Source organism: Salarias fasciatus, chromosome 11 (assembly GCF_902148845.1).
Source record: "Salarias fasciatus chromosome 11, fSalaFa1.1, whole genome shotgun sequence".
NCBI lineage: Eukaryota > Metazoa > Chordata > Actinopteri > Blenniiformes > Blenniidae > Salarias > Salarias fasciatus.
Window position 1 is genome coordinate 2189565 of NC_043755.1, and position 22361 is coordinate 2211925.

The following is a 22361-nucleotide window of genomic DNA, read 5'->3' on the forward strand; positions in this document are numbered from 1 at the left end:
AGAGGTGTTGTATGTATAACCCACCTGCATATACGTATTCTCGCAAAAGACCAAATGGAAAATGGAAGTGATAGATCCATAAACTGTTGCTCTTCTGACTCATATTTTTTGCAAACAATTTGTGTAATTCAGACATCAATTGAACAAATATTAATCTCAACAGCATATATTACTGTGACAAAAGAATAACGCAGAGTAAAAGACAAAATAAACATCTTTACAAAAAATTTTTTTTACACTTGCTGCAAAAAAGTGCTTCATGAGCGCCAAATTGTCTCATTTCTCATCTTTTAGAACACACGGTAAAGTATCGATCATTACATGATCTAATTTTATCTACAATGAAAGAATCCATATTGTTCCATTTCATTTTTTTGACAAGTGTTCCCACAAATGTGTGCGTACGGACCCGACACGCCGTGTGGGAACGTGAGCTTGGCTGATCTGTGAGGCTGCCAGTTCCTCACTGATTGACAATCTGCTCAGCACAGATTTAACGCAGCACCGCCGTCGGGACTGAGACTACACCAGGTAGCGGCAGTCTTCAAATTGCAGTGCGGCCAACAGCATCGCAGGTACTTAGAAACACAGGAACCATTCCTTTCATAAAAATGATGGTCTTGGCCAAGTAAGAAACCCAAAACTTACAGTAACAAGACAAGGTTGACACTAAAACCAACTCAAACTAAAATTTTCATGCGAGAAAAGAAAAGCAATTCAACACAAACTAGTCTCTGAATCTTCACTGGAGTCATGGTGGCTTGAGTTTCCTCTTTGACGGAATAAATAATTGTCCTTCGCTTCTGTTTCAAGGACCCGATGCCTCGGTTCTCAGAATAAGACATCTTCATGCTCTATTAGAAGCTGCACCACTACTTTCTGTTGCCTCATGTCATTCAGGGTTGTCAAAGCATTCAGCTCCGGTGGCTGCATAAGAGTTGGGCCGAATATAATTCCCAGGTTCTCGGCATTCATCAAATTGTCCTTTTCGAACATTGTCACCCTGAAAAATATGAGATAATGAGTCTGTGAGGAGAGTGCGATGAAGACATATTCTTAAATATTTCTGAATGATTTAATGTTTAAGTTTTTTTTTTTCATGGGTCACAGTGGTGATTCACCTGAAAAAGATTGAATTCAAGGGTAATACGGACATTATTCTGTCATTCTCTCATTTTAACAGATTGTATAAAATGGTTAAAACCCACAGTATATTAATCTATCTCTTTCTAGCACATTCAGCCCAGATTTCAATGGTAGCTGAACTGAAAGTGACTCGAAATAACCTACTGTAATGATGTTAATGCTACTAAAAGAATAGTGTTGAGCTCTATGACAAAGAGACTGATATCATTTTCTTCAGATTTAAGCACATAACAATCAATATAACAACATATTTGTATATGAGAAATGAAATCTCCCCCTGATCATACGTATATAGTCATTTATGGTGTGACTGACCTCTTGAGGTGAGCCATCAGGTACCGTAAGGTCTCGTAGTGGGCCGGCGGGAGCTGCAGCAGCCCCTCATGGATCGCCTCCAGTCTGGAGTCAGAATTTGGCATTTCTAAATCACACAAGTAGAATGATTAGACGCCTCAGACAGGTCCTTGGTATGGCGATGTCCGGAGAGAAGCTCTTACTTGCGGCTTGAATAAACTTGGAGTACAAGTCGAATGTGATGACTGGGATGGGGAGGTCTCTCAAATACAGCTTCAAAGCACCGGCAATGATGTTGATGTCTGCATAGGCACTGGCACTGATGTCGGCCTTTTCACCATCTGGGTATATAAAACACCAAAATGTTAGAGAGATCAAGAGTTTTCAAGGATTATCATGTAAGCTGTGGAATAATGAGGACTATTTCGTGCAGTGCCAAACAATCGTCTTATTTAAAGTTAAGATTGTGTGAACTAAAAAAAAAAAAAAAATGAAAAAAATGAATGCTGAGGCGAAAAGATGTGTCATCAACAAACCTCGGTCAAAAGAAAGCCGCACATCCTCAATGTGCTCTGAAAATCCAGAAACTCTGTAGAGACCTTCAGATTTCATACCTGCAAAAGAAAAGTTTCTTTAATGTCTCCAAGAAATAAAAGAAAAAGATACTTCAAATAAAGGGTCAGTCATGTTTTTAAAAGCTGCAATGATTGAACGTCATTATATTCAAAGAATTTACAGATAAACTTTTTCTATTTAGCACTGACTTAAAAAGAAACGGCCGGTGAGCAACGTGTTGGCTGATAATGTGGCATTCTACCTCTCAGTTCAATCTCCCGGATGCACATGTCCACCACCATGGGCCGTGTGGTGTTGTGAGCCTTGACGAGCGTGGTCAGGTCACAGCTGAACACTTTCTTTATCCTGCGCAGGTCTGGCTGGCAGTCGCTGGGAACCAGTTTGGAGCACTGTTTGTGTACATTCAGCCCACAATCTAGCAAACAGAGATGTGAGATAAACAGAGGGAGGGTGAGAGAGAGAGAGAGAGAGAGAGAGAGAGAGAGAGAGAGAGAGAGATTGACCTCACAGTAACGATAACACAATCGTCACTGCAGGATTCACACAGCATTTTGGGAAAGTTTCCCAGAGCCTGTGATAAACTGCACTGTCGGGCGGCGCAGCTGCAGCAGGGCTGTCTTGGTGTAACACGCCGAGGGTAGATAGCGGCGTACATGGCAGCGCGGGCAGGGGTTCTTGTACTTTTCATTACAGAGAGCGTGTAGGACAGCTGGTATGGGCAGAGAGCGTGCGAGATGCACGCGGGCCTGCGTGGAGGAGCAGCTCAGAGCGAAGGTTCTGAAGAAGAACAAGAAGCAGCACTTGTAGACGAGGGCGTTTCTCCTCAAATCGTTCATCACAAAGACGTTTTTAACTGCCTGAGCGGTGTTATAATGCCGGCCCGCTGATCGGGGTCCTCGTTCACAGTCAAGGAGGGGAGAAGGTGATAAGAAAAAATGGGAGAGAGACACCGAGTAGGAGAAAACAAAGAAGTGTAACCCGCTTGGCGCAGCACATGAGGTGTCTGATGATACCAGCGTTTGCCTCCGGCTTATCAGCATGGCCAATGTCTAAACAACAAACACTCTGTTTGAGGAGGGAGCATCACCAGCGTGCACTTCAGCTTCAGGACTCTGCGCTGCGTGTGTGTGTGTGTGTGTGTGTGTGTGTGTGTGTGTATTTAGTTCTGCTGCTATATTAATCTGACATGTGTTTAGTCTGTGTTTATCTCTGGGTTAAAATCCAAAAACGACCAGTTTTCATTTCAGTGACTTCTTCCTTGATGCTGACCGATTCCAGGGAATTTCTCTCAGCCTGCTGAATCACATGTCGTGCCTTTGAAGTGTCGTGGTTCCAAGGAAAACAGAAAACATCTCGCAAAATCATCGAGTTCCTTTCATTTTGAGCTGGCTGTGATGAAGAACTGTTGAAGGGACGATCGTTCAAAGACGCTGATAGCTGTCACAGTTTCATTACAGTGAAACGTCTATGCATCACTGGGAATGAATGTGCTTTGCTGACTCACTGACGGGGGGATTTCCACTTATTTGTCGCAGATTTGTCATTTAAAAAAAAAAAAAAAAAAGAAACCTCATCACATCCCAAACTTCAATTCAACTGAAATAAAATTGAAAGACGTTTCGGAAGTGAGGTTTGCATGTTAAAGCAGCGTTTCATGGAATCTCAGACATCAATTTTTAATGCGATCAATCATGTTGAGATTTGATGTTCAGGAATATCGTTACCTGAGCAGCGGACGCCTTGAGCAATGAGACCCCACATGAAGTTGGCACAATACTCGCACCAGTGCGGCCCTCGAAAGGTGTGTACCTGGGGTTGAAGATAACATGTTAATTCAAACAGAAAAGAAAAGAAAAAGAACAAAGGCCAGTTTCAAGTCAATGTCTAGATCAAAGAGGAGAACCTCTTGGATGTGCAGGACCGTGATTACACCGTGACTCCCACTGTATGAGACGGGACCCTTCAGCAAATGAGAGCATTTGTATATACAAGACAGATTAAAGGATTTGCTACAGTGTGTCTGGCATCTGCTTCTGGGCAATCGGATACATGCAGGCAGGCACAGAGGCAAGCCTGAGAGTCAAAATAACAGATGTACACCCACCGAGCACCGAGAAGCACAGATAAGATGACAAATGGAGGCACAATTATGTGCACATGTACACACACACACACACACACCTTCAGTGGTACTTTGAATAGGTAGCAGTGGACTAATGGGTCAGAGAGGGCCAGGCAGCAGGTGGTGTGTGGATGGTTTTTGTTCATTTTCAAAGAGGAAGAAAACAAAAAGCTGGATGTTCTTATAACCTCCCTGCTAACTGAAACCACAGATACAAAAGCAAGAATGTCGAGGTGCCCAGAGGCAAAATAACCCCCGACTCTCCCCATAAAAATGAACTCTGTTCTATATTTTTCACATCACTCTCCGACAAAATGATAACACTTTTATCAAAAATCAAAGGCCTGACACAAGAATTGATCAAAGAGCCTTAAAATCAATGCTAATCAATGTGCCCTGTTGTTAATGGGTTGTGGTACAGTGTAAGAATTAGTTCCCCCCAGTGCATATGGATGTCAGCTACATGTGTTTTCACCAAAACAGCTAAACAGACGACATTTCATCACAGAACTCAGGGAGGCTTAGTGCAATTATGGATTAAATCTCTGACATTTTTCTATTCTTTACATGAGGAAAGCTTGCAGAAATTTTTTTTTCTCTATTATCAGAAATTCAGAAAATTAACAGACTAATTTAATACAAAACAGCCTCTCAGAAACACCAAGCTTTCCATTTTGACTCTTACTTGATCGTTTGCATTAAATATTTACATCTCCTTACCTTGAAGTTGTGGATCTTTTCATAGAAACACTGCTTTTCAGGAGTGTCTTTCAAGGCACTCCGCCGCACCAGTGGCGAGGAGATCTGTGGACAAGAGGCCAACAGTTTAATAGGCTTCCACAGAAGAGTCCCCTTGGTCCCAAGCTTGACTCCCAGGGCTAAAGCCAGCAGCTCCTGACGCTTCCTCTCCTGTCTTTTGGCCTTGTGTGTGATCAGCTCTGCTCCCGAGCCTCCCCGGCTCTCCTCAGCCTCCATGCCGGACCGGTCGGGTTCCCAAAGGCTCTCCAACTCCTCTGGGGGATAGAGGTGTGGAGGGGAGACGTGGGCGCTGTGCAGCAGGCGCCGCCGGCAACAGCCCAGAGCGGAGGCGGCGACGGCGCTCCACTCCCCTCTGACCCGGGAGGGCAACGGATGACAACCAGCACGGGGCTGAGTCTGCATCTGGTGTGGATCCAGTGGCAGCGAAGAGCAAGAAGAGCAGGCGAACGGGACTGGTAGTGGGCGGCCTGAGGGCAGGAGTGTGCCTCAAACAATGGTGCTCTTTCACACGCCCAGAGAGAGAGAGAGAGAGAGAGAGAGAGAGAGGGAGGGAGAGAGAGAGAGAGAGAGAGGGAGAGGGGACAGGGTCCTGAATGGGCAGGGGCCTGGAGGTTGTGAGTGAGTGCAGTCGGGAGCTGTCAGGATCGGTTCACACAGCTCAACAGCTCTCTAAAGCTGGATCAATAGTGCAGACGCCCTCTTTACAGCACAGAGCACACTCCCATTAGCGCGCTGCCTTCCGGACACACTCCACTTCACTTAACTGGGTATAATACTCCACTGCCGGTAGCTCTCCCAGCACCGGGTCGTTCAGGCAGGTCACTCGCCTGCTCAGGGACAGACCTAAGATTGTCCGGCCGGACAGAGCCCAGGCTGTGTTGTCGTCGTAATTCAAACAGATCTTGACCTCCAGCTACGCCAGTCGGCTGGTGGAAATCCCCACAGGGCCGTCCAGACTGGATCGTCCAGACAGTCTGACTGCAGACCACTTCTGCCCATCACATCAGCTGTCTTGAAGGACCAGCAGCGCCAGACCAATAACTCGGATTGGGAAGGATTACGACAATAATCCCTACACAGGGAATAATCCAAGTGCCCAAATCCAAGTAAAATCCCATCGGAAGCTCACTGGGAGGTCTGCAGGCATATGTTTTTTTGGGTTTGTTTTGCTCTGTTTTCTATGCACCTGGGGAGTTGCAGCAATATTCACACCAAATCGGTTCCAATTAGCTCTGCTTGTAAACAACACTTGATGTTACTGTGATCATTAAAAAGGTCAAAAATACACAACACTGACAAATCCAACCTCCACTCCACACGACACGGCAATCCCAGCTGAGGCCGTGCATGGAAAGACCATGCAAAAAAAGTTGAGCTAATTTATTAACACGGGGAGGAAAGGTCAGGAAGCTGGTAGCCACTGGATTTGGGATGATAAAGTACTGGAGCAAAAACTGAGTGGGGAGGCTCACAGCAAAAAGACCCAAAGGGCAACTGCAAAGCCAAGATAAAATGAAAGGATTGGCAGCTTACTGGGCGACAGGCACAGGAGGACGGCAGAAATAGGACTGTGGACTTTTTGTGTAGCAGACATTTCGCTTTGTCTGGTGGGTCTGGAGGGTGTATGGGCGAACAAACTCATCTCTGAAAGACTGACAGGACAGGTGAACATATTTGTCAATGAGGCTGACATTCTTTGAAGAGACCTACACATGCCACGCTAAACAATTCAGCCCAGCAGTTCAGTCCGTGGGGACAGACGAGGAATAGAGCACTTGGAGATATTTTCGCTCTGCGGGGAGGGAGGGGGGGCGGGGGCCGTAGCCTCTTTGTCTGCAGGCAGATGGCTTCTTGTCTCTTAAAGAAGGGCTTGGAAGAAAGGACACAAAAGGTGGTCACACAACAAACTCCGCTTCTCTTTTCAGTAGCCTGGCTCTTTTATTCCCGCGCGGCTTTGTGGGAACACAGCTGAGTGGACTCTGTTGTGAGTGGAATTATGAGGAAACGGCACAGTGTGCGCTGACACAGTGAGACAACGGGGCATAACTACCCACAGCGCAGACAAAACGGCTCAAACAACATCTCTAACAAATAGAAAAATAGGCGTACTGTGAAGCGTATAGCAGTCGCAGATATTGAAAATGGAGGAAATTGCCACTTTTGTCTGCACTGGTTCACTGAAAACACATCCACTATGTTTGTGCATGGAAAAAAATAATGGATTGAACCTTGTAGAAAAAAATACACTGGGATTGATTTTTGGATTGGTCTTTTACATTTCACAGCTAAATGACATAAATAGCTCTTTTTGCAATTTCATGGAATGAAACCTCGAGGAGACCATGTTATTATCCTCCTAAAAAACTTGATATTTTCATTGAAAAGGTTTCCACAGCACTCAGGCCGACTGGTGTCACTCAGATAAAAGCAGTGTGGTGAGTATTAGAAGCACCGTGGCCGAGAATTTCTCCACAGAGCAAATTCCTGCGCATGCAAAAGAAGAAAAAAAAGGAAAACCCTGAGGAGGTTGATTTAGTTCAAGTCAAGTGCCCTCCTTCACTTTCCGGCAGCAATTTAATTACACAAGCATTCTCAGTCATGGTATTATATAGGTATCAACCCGACACTGAGTAAATACACGTGAATTTTAACTCTACAGTAAAACCACTGTGGCGGCAGGGTCTCAGGGTGTGGCTGGTAAACATAAAGTTCAAAAAGGGACCACAGATTGGAGCCAACAGGTACGTCTCCATGTATCACGCAGAAGACGGCCGTTCTGTTGCCCGATAAGGCCGCCAGCATCACTGCATCACTCCTTGTGTCCACAAAAAGCACTGCGGTAGCTGACAACCTGACATTTAGCTTACGACATGTTGTAGAGTTAATTGCCGGGGGGGGGGGGGGGGGGGGGGGGGGTTATTGGAGAAAGCAGACCATGACATGTCGAACATCAAGCTGGGCCGCAAATCAAGCGGAGGGGACAAGTGCTTGACGCTGTTCAATTAAGCACTGCGCATTAAGCAAATGTAGCTTAGTGTGTATATCTTGTAAGACTTTTGAGGACAGCTCTCTGCTCCCAGAACCTCCTGCGGGGTTGGCACGGGCATCGGCAGTCCAAAGTTTAATTAAAAAGGGAATTACAAGCTAGTGGACCACCAACTGAATGGGAGACTTCAAGGAAAAAAGTGTTGGCACTGATGTGTCATGTCTCCAGTCACAAACTGACGACTGATTATATAAATACTGCAGATGATGCTCCTACTGACAGGACTGTCATCTGTCTGTCACTGATTGACAAACCGTACGCTGACATGCTGAAGATTAATAATCCCTGATGCGATCAATCGAAGTTTAGTGATAAATCACAAATACAACTCATGAAGTGTGACAGGAAAACATGAGAAAGCACACGGATCTGATGGAAGGAGGAGCCTGGGACAGACTTAAGCCTTCGTCACTCTGGGCAGACAGAAGGAAGCAAGTTAAGATTGCCACCTAGTGGATGTCCAACGAGAGTTTTCCTCACAGACGAGGCTTCCTCATTGATAAATCATTAATTAGTTGTGACAACAGCTCGTGAGTGCCAGTGAAAACAATGTGCAGTGTGTCCCGCCCATGATAAGTGTGTCTGATACGGATGGCAGGCTGAGCAAAGTCCCGGTCCCCTTGGTTATCATTACCTTTCAGAGGAAGCAATGAAGCATGGCCGCAGTGAACACACCCTGGAGTGCCATGCTGGATGAATGTCTTACTCACAGCGCAAAGTGCCCTCCCAGCAACACTCTCAGCTACTGTAAATCTACTGGAAATATCAGGATTATTTTATTTATTTTGCACCGGGTGAAATGTAGCAGGGACTGCAACATATGAATGTTTTTTCTTAAATAAATCTTAATAATTAGGAGTAAGCTAGGACAGCGATGTTGAAGCATTGCGAGAAACCAAAGTCTTTGCATCCCTCTGACTTCAAAACCCATCTTATCTAAACTAGGATAGCAGTGCTCAGGCCTATCACCACTGACACTGGGTGAAAGGCGGTCTCCCACTCATTCCCACCTCACACATCCTCATTAAACTGTTTCACCTGGGTCATGGCAGAAAACTGGACTTTAATTGATACTTTCATTGCGCGCACAAGAATGCGTGATCCAGTGTGAAAGTTTTATACCCGAAATAATCTGAATGTATTCATTAATTTAGTCAAAGTAAAATATTCATCTGGTGTGATTGGTCTTTGCCAAATTAGCCCCTGTTTTCCAATATAAACATGTGGGAACAGTCCTGAAAACATGTTTCATTTCCTCCATATAATCAGCCTTTTTGTCTTCACATTCTTCATAAAATCTGAGATGAGAGATCGGGACATCACAGATACTGAACGACTCATGCGGCTTGTTAGGTTTTTTTCTTTTAATCACTGCTTCTGTGTTTATGGTTATTGTCATAAGTTTCTGCAGAATTTATCTTGGACTCTGAACATGTCGTGTCATAACTGAGGCTGTCAACACCTAAATGTGTTTATCCTCTGCAGTATGACCGGCATGTGGCCGTGACACCTGTTAAAACTCACCTTCTCGTCTCTCTGGAAGGTGACTCTGCGCGGTTCTGTGCGTCCCCGGCTCAGCCTGTGCACCATTTTGTCCTTGAGCAGCGACGTATAGCCGAGATGTTCATAGATGGGATTAGTGGTCATTTTGGCGATGTACTCCGCTGCCTTGGTCTCAATGTAAAGGATGATGAGAGCATCCGTCACGAGGTCGTGCACCGACTCGAACCGTTTCTCCCCAACAAAGTGCTTCCCATCGTAAAACAGTCTGTAGTTGAAGGTCTGGTGCCCAAACCTGGACGGAGATCCACGGACGACGACGTGGTTGAGGGGAGACAAAGAGGAAAACAGCAGAGTTTGAGCAGGTCCGGCGAATACGGTGCTGACAGAGTGACGGCGGGCTGCCGATGGAGCCGAGCCGTCAGGGAATCTGGGCCGCATGTTGATGATGGAGGTACCTTAAGGCCAGGGTGTGTGACCCCGGCTGTCTTTGGCTCTCTCTGATAAGGTAAGAACCCTCTGCTCCCGACAGCAGCTCGTCTGCATACTCCCGAGAGATCATGCCATGAAATCTATGGGAAAAAAAATAATATGGTAATGATTATGACATTAAAGATAACATTATTAATAATTATAACGCAGACATGAGCCATTTAATCTTTACATGTACAAACATTCAAATTGATGTGAGACTCGGTCTTACTCTCAGCACTCTGCCAAAGCACAAAGGCACACATTCACATCAAATACATATCCACCCACTCAAAGCCTAACCACCATTTGATGCCAGGCAATAATGATGAATAAAACCACTCTCTGCACAGTAATATTGGGAAAAAAAAAAACATAAAAATGATGACAGTAATTAAGTTACACTCACTCTCTGCCATAGAATTTGGGCCTGCTCTCCATCTGTAAAAACCAGAAGAAACATTGGCTGCTGTGATATGATATGAAAGCTCGATTAAATAGCTTTGCAAATTGTTCTTACAGCCTGTGTAAAAGATAAAGGGCTGTGCCCCACAAGACAGATTATCTCCATCTGTGCCCCTGTGTCTATTCGTAGCTACCAAACCATAAAACCAAATCACAGAGTGTGGAGACGAATTAGAGGCAGCGCAGTAAAACAGCTGGTAATGGATGGCCAGCTGCAAAATATTAACACCAAGCATGTTAGTGTGTCACTCCGGACTGCATCGTGCCAATTTACAAATCCTGTATATCTGAATCTAATTGTATTGTGAAGATGATTTAAAACAACAGACGTCACCGTGAAGACTTTCAGAAATCATACGAAAAGATTTGATATTTTACAGCTCAAGGTAAAAAGAAGAATGAATCATGGACCTTTTTTTTCTTTTTATTATGCAGACTGTCTCTGCACGCAGTTATTCAGATGATAGTGCAGGACCTCTCTTATAATTTATCGCTATGACCATAATGGATTTAGAAATGTGTGAAACAGTATTTTGCATTGAATTGCTGGAGGACCACTAATCTCACATAACCAGCCCTCAGCTTTCACTTTGCTCATCAGAGTGTGGAGGAACTCAAAATGGGATGAGCCATGCATCGTTTCTGGTGGGTTGTATAATAGAAGATTGACAGTACCTTCAGGGACAAGTGTACCGACTTGTTCCATCAGCTTTATTAACACAGCTGAGTGAATAAAAGCATTACTGTCCGTCATTACGAGGAGTCCTCTCGCTTTGTCTCTGCGACTAAAACACTTGTGACTCTCCTTGGTGTGTATCAGTCGACCGTAACAAAATGACTGATCGGGAATGGGATACCTTGCAGATCTGATGCACTGTGTGTCCACCGTTCTCTCAGAATCAGCAGTGATTTCTGCAGCAGTCTGAGCTACAGAGACGATTTCTCTGGCCATAATTGAATTTTGGTGTGCGCTGACCACTTCATACCAGGAATATGCCGCAAGAGTCTCAGCTTTACAGTTTCTCTGATTCATTCTTTTAACAATCTCTACTTTGCTTTTTCCAAACTTGCTCGACTCATTAAACTTATGAATTCTCTCAACTTTGAGGACAACAAGTACATGTGTGGGCAGCAAGGTATTATAAATTCCTGTGTGTAGTTTTCTTATTCCCTCCCTGGGTTTTCTCTGGGCTTTTCCGTTTCCTCTGCACAAATGCTTATGAGGTGAATTATTGTCTCTACACTAACCGTTGGTTAGACAGAGAGTGTGTGGTTGTCTTTTTGTATGGATGCACCCGTTATAACCTGGGACTGGTTCCAGCTTCCTGCTTCCTGCATGTATAGAAGATGGATGAATGAACGTTCACTGCATGAAAATATCTCACCCTCACGTCGGGGCCTTAATAAAGACATATTGTGTTACTGACTTCACCTGTCAGTGGTCTTATTATTATGGCTGATCAGCCTATACTTTAGAAGTGTTACAGCTACACAACAGATGTCCGGCAGTTCATCACACAGACGTCAGCGCTAACCTTTCATTCGACTGACAAGAGAAAGCAACACGCCAGCTGTCAGGTCATTGCGTACTAAACTTGTTTCAAGTGGAAAAGACGTATTGAACACTAAAAATCACATTTCTTCAAAACTTCATTCTCCAAAATCTGTTTCCACTGAACGTTCAGGAAGAAAATAAATCATTCAGTTAGTAGATGACACCTAATTCATTAAGACCAGCGTACTGCGGGCTTTAAACAGTTACTCATGAGGCCTGCAGAAGCAGCGAGTTACTCCCCAGTGGTTACTGATTGGTCGGGCTTCCAGCTGCCAGACTCAATCATATCTCAGGGAATATTTTCCAAGCTAAAACCTGAGGATGAAAACTTAATTTGTCAGGTGAAGGTTGGCTGTACAATCCAGAAAGGATTATTGGGATGTTTGCAAAGGCCTGGCTCACCTATCCTGCAGAACGTTTATAGTTTAGTGCATTACAACTTTATGTGACCGTGTCATTTACAGACTGTACATGGCTGCCATGCTGCCAGAATTAGTGGATTAATAACATAGTGAATCATTTAGTTGCAGCTCATTTAATAAGGAACACCTGGGATGCCAAATATTACTGGCAAGTCGCTTGCATTGTCAAACGTTGGCAACGATATAGAAAGTGGATGATTATATAGAGAGAAAGGTGCCAAATTGATAAAGTGTACAAATTAAACTTAGTATTTAACATCTGTATTACAATTACAATAAGAGAAAGTATGTATTTCGCTCAGTTTTCCCTCCAGAATGAACTGCATTTCTTTCTCACTGTGTCAAAGCAAATATATGCAGATATCAGGCATAAATAATTGATCAGAAGATTTATCAGTGTCATCAAAAATGGAATGCCATCAAACAACAAAACATGCATTATAAACGCCAATTACTCCCTAATATACAACAAGCCCAAGTCAGTTAGATCATCGATAAAATGATTAATGCATAAGAAGAAAAAAAAGTTTAAAAAGTCAGCACAACTGTTCCTTCATTGTTTATAGCTATCAGTTAATCGATACATTTTTGCTCAGTGACTTTCACAGTTTTGCAAAATTTAGCAATCATTAGTGATCTGACCAGCTCAAGCAAATCTCAGTGCAGACGCTGCTCGATGTCTGTCTGAAGGTCTGATTGTTTCATCTCTCTCATGTGGTCTGGAGTTTTTTCAGTAAAGTTGACACTGCGATCAGCTGTTTCATTGTTTGTTAGTTTTCCTTTACATGCTGAGCGGTGAATAAACAATGACTGAACCGCCTTTAGCCCTGTAAAGTGTCCTCTGCTGTAAAAATACAGATGTACTGACCTCCTGGGGACATGTGATCCTCTTTGGCCTCGGGGCTTCCTGCTGTAGCTGGTATACTGTTAGAGAAACATGCATGTTAATGAAGGTGCTCTGCCATTGCATGCACATTGCACACTGGCCTCCAAAAATAAACAAGGTTAGCAGACAGAGAGAAGAAAATTAATTAAGACGTAAGACACTGGACATGAAACAACACCCCCACCATATGAGGCTTTGAACCCTGCTCTGAATGCTGCGGTAACAAGGTAAAAAAGAAAAAAAGAAAAAAAAAAAGAGGATCCATTAGCTTATTTATGCAAAGCTAAACAGTGAGTGGCTTACAGGACAGGGGCTGTATATCTAAAAGCCATTTGTATGAAATAAGACCTGCTATCCATTTAGCTAAAGTGTACTGTAACTAAATACATTCCTTGCAACTTCAATAACAAAAGGTACTTTGTGTTACATGTGGACACACAGGGTGCAAATGCCTCTGTATGACCGGTGCAGTTTGCATACAGCAGGATTTCATTGGAAATCAGTCATAGAGATGTGTGGCAGGAAGAGTAATCACCATAAACATCTGAGGAACTTTGAAGATTTAGGATGTTTAATTAATGATTAAAAACTGAGAAGCCAAGTAGTCCTTACTGTTTCACTTTTTTTTTTCTTCAAACAATTGGATGTCTTTCAAAGAGGATACATTGTTTTCCCACAAGAGACGAATCAGGAGCTGAAATGTGATTTCTCTCTCTGTGTCCAACGTGCCCACTACTGCACTTTCTCTTTCATTTGATCAGCTGGCACAGACTAGTGTGACAATAATGGAAAAAAACAATCTTCCCTGTTTACACTGTCAGCCACTCACTACGATGTTTGGCAACCTAGCTAGATGTGAATGAGGGTAGAAGACAAAAAAAAAAAAAAAAAAAAAGCAGAGAAACTGCTGCATGAGGCCGAGCTCAGGCATCGCCACACAGTCTCCACACAGACAGAGGAGGAGTCCTGGCGGTGAATTTTCATGTTTTGTCAGGTTGAGTTAAGCCGACCAGCAAGCTGTGGGCTTGCTCCACTCCCATGGTACACAGAAACCTCTAAACAGACTCCAGCAGAGGACTACAGGAGTCTGATGGGAGATTTTCTGATTGTAAAAATATTTAGATAAGACCTGCTATCACAGGAATATTTGTTTTAAAAAAAATACAATTGCAATAAAATAAACAGGCAGAGTTCCAGCTGAAATGATTTCCTCTCAGCCTCAGTAAATACGTTACATATTCACTGAGAGTCAAACCATTTCCTCCCACATGGCAGAAACATTGTATAATGAGGTGGGTGTTCTGAGGACTTTATTTTAGCCGAGCCTCTTTGCAGGTAGAAAATCTTATTTTTCTGGGTGCTGGTAACCTATTTTACAAAGAGATTGGGAATCGGCTGCTCTGCGTTTGAGCGTGTGTGAAAGCGTTCTGTGGGCGGGTGTGTGCCTCACGAACATGTCTATGCAGCCTTTTGGATTCTGCAGAGCATCTGACTTCACCATGCATAGCAAAAGCAAAGTTTAGAAATGGTTTATGTGTGATTCACAAGCCACACATGACAGTGCAGGATTTTTATTATTTTTATTTTTTAGTTAAACAAAAGGTAGACTGAAGGCTAAAGTTAATCAGCGTATGAAATGAATGGAATTACTCACAGTAGGACTTCCATATTGGCGGTTGGTAATCCTCCGGGTCTGCAGATAACAGAAAAAAAAAAGAGGCAGGTTTCTATGATGAACTCACAGTCGTGTTAATAGACTCCCCTGTTTTCCCTCATTAAAAACTCAATTTTGGATCCGTCTCCCAGTGGACTGAACATAGCCCTTCCATAGTTATGTCACCGTTGTTTATCTCTCTGTTATAATTATGCATTTGGCGTCACGCTGTGCGGCTGCCGCCTGAGATGTGCCATTGAATGCACTTGTAATCAGCACCTCCGCTTCACGTGCAATCAATACAAATGCCAGCTCGCTTTGCTAAACACAGCGCAGACAACACAGCCGATCTATATATTAACCTTCACAGGCATGACATGACATCCACGCTCTGAGATAAGATTATACAAACAAGTCCATCACAATCAACACAAGTAAACAGAGTTTGAATCTCGCCACCCACAGCTTGATCTCCTGTGGGAAATGTGTCGGCTGAGTTATGATTATGTGAGGGTTCACTCCAGACGATATGATGGAGCGTGCTGTTACATTAGCCTGAGAAAGAGCATGAGGTGAGAGTAAATGCCCTGAAGCAAGCCATAATTTACTGGAACTCAGACTGTGTAAAGTAATGGCTTGTAATAGTCTTGGAACGTGCCACTAAATTCGTCAAAAAATGCTGCAAAACATGCTAAAAAGTAGTACACTTACTACCATGGAGTGTTGTTGTGTATTTCATCTGAACAATTGCGATGCAAATCACTCAACAACAGGGGCAAACTTATTATTTGTCAAGTTTTTAGTCACATTGCAAAGAAATTCCAGAAAGTGAGGAAAGCCACAGTACTCTGAAGATGTAGAAATATCAAACATACTTAAGGGATCAATGCTTCATCAGTTGTTCGACCACATTTGATCACAAATACATATATTTGAAATGGAATGCATGCTAATACCTGCAAATTAAGACTGCATGGTATCAGTTAAACATGCAATAGTCTGCAAATAAAAACACGACATTATGTTTTGCTTTGGAGATTTTTTACTTCAAACTAACCATGATCTTTCTCTTGGTCCTTATTCATCAGCTGTGACTGGAACATGATTTGTTTTGTTGTTTTATTGTTTTATTTCACACGTCCATCTGCAGTTTCCAACAGCAGTGTTTCAGAAGCAGAGCAGAGTGATGGCTTTGTTGTTTTTGTAAATTTCTGCTTGGGTTTTGTAATTCCGTACATCTGAATTCCCAGGCTCATATCACAATGACGGCAAACATACGTTATGTTGTGCAGCACTCATGCTACTCTAGATAAGGCTTCTATAAATGGGGGCGTCAAAACAGAATGTTAGAACCGTTTACAGGAATATGTCCCATTTAGGAACATTTATTAGTTATGAATGGTGCTAAATATAATACCTTGAAAACCTGCTTTACAGGTGAATTCTATTTAATAAGAAACATTTTATTGCAAACTCAAAATCATCAACATTAATATGCTGGTATGTCACAGTGTGACCGTGAACAAAGTCCCAGCAATTATCAACAATAATATACCTGCATTTCAGTGAAACTGAATCTTAAGAGGTATACGTTCCACATGAAACGGGCAGCACCTTTACATGTCAGTCTTATTTTCCTGTATGTGGCCATTTGGAAAGAATTTGAACATATAATATATAATAACTGCTGAGAAATTATCCCTGAAACGTTCAATTTCATGTGCAAACAATAAACAATATTGGCCCAGAAGATAAATGTAGTTCATGTTGGTACTCATCAGCAGATCAGCAGCACCACACCCGAGCCTGAGGGCGAACAGCTCAAACACACCTCAGAAGTGACGGGAATCCAACTCGTGAGTACTTGTTGGATATGTGTGCTGGACAGCCAGTCTGTCAGTAAGAACTCAGTAGATTTGCATTAATGTAAAAAAAAGAAATTGAAAGATCTGTTTTAAGCAATGACACCAGCGCAGCATGTAATCAGAGTATTTAAATCATGTCGTATCAGCTCACTGCAGCAGCCGTTTGACTGCAGGCTGAGAGCAGTGTTATCCAGACGAACCTGCTCGTTGCATCGTGTCATCGCTGCTGTTGGAAGAGCGCGCTTCATGACAAAGACGAGACAGCTACATGTAACTAGAAGATAAATAATCGAGTAAATGACGGAAAGACAAATTGGCAGAGCAAGACGCTCCTGTTTTAAAGATAAACGTTGCAGCTGAAGCGTTCCACGTATTCATCAGCGATCAAATACAAGCGAGCAACCTTCAGGCTCTGCTTGCTGCTGTGTGGCTGAGCTGCCTTGGAAAATGCATTGTCCTAACATCGAAGCTTTGTCACTGTGTACTGCATTGGCAACAATCTGAAAGATTTATTCCACTGCGGCTTATTTAAAGAATGTGATTTTGTCTGGTCAGCTGCCAAATATCCTTTTTTTCCCTCCACAATCTAATTCTTATTAATGACGAATGGCTTCAGTGTGGAATTCTGCAGCAGCTTGAGCAGCAGAAAAAGGCAGCTCTTTATGGTTGATTCCGATGCAAACACCAGCACCAGCTTGCACAAACATACATATTTGTATACGCATAGGGCTGCACGGTACCTACCCACACCCATATACGCAAGCGCACACAAGCACGTGAACACACAAACCCGGAGAACATCAAAAAGAATCCCTAAGTAGCTCAGAGTTCGTGTGGCGTCTGATGATCAGGGTGAATTTAAAATTCTGGAGCAGCCAGGGGGCTCTTCCCCCGAAGAAACAGCTATTAATTGTGTTGCCCTCCATTACTCACCAGTCAGAAGCATTCAATAAAATAATTACCGGCGGGTGTTTGCTTCGGTGACAAAGAGAATATGTGATGAATAAAGATCAAGCTCAGACTTTCATCCCTGGAGATAACGTCTGCTCTACAGTCTGAGCACATGGGGGAAAAAAAAAAAAAAAACTGCCCATGAAATAGTGACTTGCAGTAGGGGTTATTGAGTACGTATGTGGCTGACAAGATTTCAACAAGTTTTGAGCTTTACATGAACTGTGCAGAGCCCACACTTCTGGAAAGGAACTGGCATTTGGATCCTGCAGCAGGAGCCTTCACTTCCTAATCCTCTTTGAACTGCAGCTTTTTTCAAAACTATTCCCAAATTTCAACTGTCGAGAATCAAAGATAGCATGAATGATCACCTTCATATCACTGATTTGTGAAACCTTCTAAAACTGCAAAACACTGGCATGGATGATTTGAACGGCTGAAACTTGAGAAACGGTGTTTTGAGTGATTATTTCATGGTGTGTTCGTTGGAAATATGACACCGTTTAATGTTGGTGTACTGAACGCTCATATAGGCGAGAATTAATCATACATTTCTGGCAAAGAGAAATAACACATCTTAAAGTTCACACACGCACGCACACACATACACACACACTCATGTCAGTGGGATGCGACAGAGATGCAGCAGGGAGACCATCTGCGTACTGCTCTGATCCAAAACAAGAATTTGAAAACTGCCTCAGAGCTGACCAAATAGCATGTGACAGGTATGGAGGGTGCTTCTCCTGAGTGTGTGTGCCCGTGTTTTACTGTGTGCGTGTGTGTGTGTGTGTGTGTGTGTATGTGTGTGAGTGTGATGCTGCAGGGCTGGACACCCGCAGGGAAAGGGTGCTGTTACCAAGAACAGTAGGTATGTTGGAAATGGGAAAAGTGCAGTTCCTGTAACCTGATTCTGACATTTCCTTGTATTTGCTGCTGAGAGTGTCTCTCTTGGTTTTTAGCACTGCACGGATTTACAATGAATTTTACAGGCACTTATAAACAGGGCCATCTCACCTTGATACCAGTGCACATGACACAAATCTCATTCAGCATAAAGGGAACAGGGAATTTAAGTAATGGAAAGAATTTGGAGGGAGCTGCAGCGTTTGTCAAGAGCGTGGCAGGATTGTGTCAAACAGACGGCCGCTTTGTACTACGTGGTTGTAATTCTGCCTCCCTCACCAATTTTGTCATTTATGGTTGGAGCTGAAGACATACCTTCATGCTCGCTCCCTCAATTTATTTTCAAAGCTTTCTTTTTGCTTTTCTTTTCTTTCCTGGAGCAGTGAGGCAAATGCAGCGCTGCTGGTACAGTACATGCTTCAATGCCCACCATGCCAAGATCGTGAAGGAATCTTCCCGATCAAGACTTAAGAGCCAGAAAAATATCTTTCCAAGGGAAGGATGGGATTGCAACATATACGTAATGCTGCAACCATGTCGCAATCTTTTTGGTTGGTCTGGAAATGTTTTATAGCTGGGTTAAAGTTACAGGGCACATTTATCAGTAATATCACTGATATTCTGTTTTTGTATCAACAATGCACTTCATAAAATGCATTACTTACACTATATCGGTTCACATAGTTCAATCATTTCTAAAAAACGCAGAAACAAAGGAATACTTTCGACTATTATGCCACCATTCCCACAACACAAAAGGCTACCATCACTGTTCACTCGAACAATATGGAAGAACTTTTTTAGACCCCGAATAGCAGCTCCCCAAAGAGATTATGAGATGGGTCTTTCATTAGAAGGAGCACAAATAGCTACACCACAAGCACTTCTGAGCAGAAACTGTATAAAGATTCTTTTTTTTTTTTTTTTTTTTTTGGTCGTATGCCTCATAGACAAGATTATTCAAATGTTGTGTCTGGCTGCCAAAGACCTCTGCATGAAAATAATAATACCCCTGTGACAACCACTCTATCCCTGGCAGCAGCGCAGCTTGTAACCTCTGATAATTATATTGAGAGCCCAAAAGTAATGACAACCCTCCAATGCCACAGAAAGAAAAGACTTTCCTCTTAAAGCGGCAGCGGTCAAACAGTAAACTCACTGCGTTCTGAAACACACACATGAGATAATGCTTTGTGAAGCATGTTGTTCCCTCCGGCTATATCAGCTTGGACACGGCCGCCTGTCCCTCCCACTGGGCAGCACCTTGGGAAATGTGACGTTGCAGTGTGGTGTGGCTGGGACACACAGACGGTATAAGAAAGTGAAATAAACACAGAGGAATGTGTGTTTGCTCCTGTAATAAACCCATTAAACAAAGTGATTAACCTCTAACACACATTGTGGTTTTTACAGGCGTTTGGAGGTTGAAAAAGCATCTATGAATATTTTGGAATTGTGGATTTGCAGAGAAGAAACAGAAAGTTAATGTGGTGAGTCTGGGATTAAACACCCCCTCCCCCCTCAGTAGGACCCCTGTGACACACCACAGCCTCTGGTTGCTGGTGGGGCTTCCACATCAAACAGAGCAGTGATAGTGGAGCTTGTACTTTATACCCTGGCAAACATGTGCATGGCACTTTTATCAACACAGGGAGGGATATGTGCAAGCATGGTGCTGTTCTCTCATTCAGGGTTTATTTGAACAGCTGCTAACCCACTTTCTCTTCTCATTGCTGTGAAATACGAGCACAGAAAACAGCCTTTTACCAAAAATATAGTAGGTGTTAATCCCCCCTGCTCCTTCTATGCTAAATGGATTTGAATAGAACTGTGGAAGTTTTGATCTGTATCATGCCACCGAACCATTGCATGTTAGACTCTTACTATGTCAGAAAGCATCTCATCTTGCTGCTGCTGCAATTTTGGAAAATGGTCGTCTACACAGGCCAAAAATAATCCTTGAAGCCAGCCAAGTGGAAAGTGGGTAAGGGAATTATGAAGATGATTGGCAATCTAACGATAACATCCAAAACCAGCCTCTGACTGCGTCTCACAGCCTTCTAATCCTGGTGCACATGGGAGGCTTCCTGCTCTCTCTCACATTTCCACTGCTGCATCCAGTTATGACAGATGGCAATGCATTTCTGTTGCCATTCAGCCCGAATCTCAGCAGTCTCCACATTTTACCTGAATGAAATGAAGCAGTTGTGTAATGCATGGGGGGGGAAAAACAGGAAGATGCCACATCTTTTCTTTCGCAATTATATTATATCTTGGGTGGCATTAAATTACACGCTGCAATTAAAAAAAAAGTTTTCATTGAAGTCACAATTAATGATATAGCAGAAATGTCAAAGCACACAGAGAAGAAAGGCAAACTTGTAAAACAGTGGTGACAACACATCATTATTATTATTATTATTATTATTATTATTATTATTATTATTATTATTATTATTATTATTATTATCAGACCACAGGAGACGTCGGTTCCTGTTCAGTGTAAGCGTAGTGAACCTTACCAGAGGACAGAGATGAACCGGAGAGGCTTGAGTTGCTGGATGCTGCCATCCCAGCCACTTTCCGGACTCGGTTACTCCCGTCTGGCCGAGCTGGGCTCACAGCGGCGGCTGCTCCCCGGCGGCGACTCCATCCCTGCTTTCCCCTTCACGGCCGACTTTTCATTATTTCTCCGGAGCCCAGCACCGACCCCCAGTCAGTCAGACTGTGCTGATCCCCCTCTCCTCTGTCTCCGTCTATGTGTGTGTGCGTGTGTGTGTGTGTGTCGGCTCGCCGTGCGTCCTGGCGAGGCGCGCTCCACGCTGCAGCAATACACTGACAGCGCCGCCGCCTCCGTCCACAAAAACACGCTGCTCACAGGATCGCGCTCCTCCGGATCACTTAGTCAAAGGCCTTTCCTCTCGCGGGACAGAATCTGGAGGAGTAGATTCGCGTTCCGTGCAGAAATCAGCGATGGTTTCCATGTGCCACTTTAAGATTTGTAATAAACACACTACACCGCAGCGCAGACGCGCCTTCTTAAAGTGAAAGTTTGGGTCAGCGTTGTCCAATGTAAGGAATCCTCCCCCCCAAAAAAACACCCAATAGAGTCCTGTCAGCAAAATCCACAACAGCTATTACATTTTTCTTTGAAACGCGCGAACATAAAATTAAGCCAAATGGTGAACTGGGTGAAAGCGCATAATCCAGATTTGGCTCCGCATATTTTCACACCGATCAAAGACCCACAAAAATGTCAGTGTTTTTGCGCCATCTGCCGGATTTTCTTCAGCATCGGGAGAGCACTGACTCATGAAAAACACGTGCAGAGGGAGGCTTGATGTGATTTGATTCTATGAATTTTATTTCTTTAATATTTTTTCATGTGTCCACGTGCATTTCTGTCTTTTTTGAGTGATTGGTGGAGAAAAGTTGAACTGTAACTTCCAAAGAGATTGGAATGAAAGTGAATTTGAATACAGCATTTATAATATCTACACACACAAAAAAGGTCATAAACGTTAGTATGAGTTACAGGAAAATGTTGTAGCATGTGGCTTTGAATTGAACTCCCTTTGTGCTCTACAGTTGTGTTTGATTTCAAGGGGTCAACTGAATACTATGTGAATACTGTGTGATAAAATGAAAAATATATTTGTTTCACATCAAAACTGTATCAGAAAAAACGTTTTTCTGGCTAAATTAATTACAAAACAACAATATTTGGTGGATTAAAATCAGTT

At 43.2% G+C, this 22361-nt stretch overlaps 1 protein-coding gene across 1 annotated transcript; it reads right to left on the reverse strand.

Moving 5' to 3' along the window:
* Positions 1–104: 104 nt before the first annotated feature.
* On the reverse strand, positions 105–21688 carry chn2 (chimerin 2). The gene is made up of 13 exons (XM_030102543.1): positions 21141–21688; positions 14897–14935; positions 13225–13280; positions 10324–10355; positions 9902–10015; positions 9468–9738; positions 4859–4942; positions 3741–3825; positions 2258–2431; positions 1977–2054; positions 1644–1781; positions 1462–1567; positions 105–1003 (listed from the first exon to the last, which is right to left on the reverse strand). Exons 1-13 carry the CDS (start codon positions 21187–21189, stop codon positions 832–834), a joined length of 1398 nt encoding a protein of 465 aa, XP_029958403.1. The 5' UTR covers positions 21190–21688; the 3' UTR covers positions 105–831.
* Between the last annotated feature and the right edge of the window lie 673 nt (positions 21689–22361).

Excerpts from the sequence above, each read along its gene's own strand:
- chn2 (XM_030102543.1), bottom strand. The coding sequence starts at position 21,189 with ATGGCAGCATCCAGCAACTCAAGCCTCTCCGGTTCATCTCTGTCCTCT. Across the intron at positions 9,739-9,901 it reads TCACACACCCTGGCCTTAAG|GTTTGGGCACCAGACCTTCA; the intron begins GTACCTCCATCA and ends ATCTCCGTCCAG. Across the intron at positions 4,943-9,467 it reads CCTTCCAGAGAGACGAGAAG|ATCTCCTCGCCACTGGTGCG; the intron begins GTGAGTTTTAAC and ends TCTTGTCCACAG.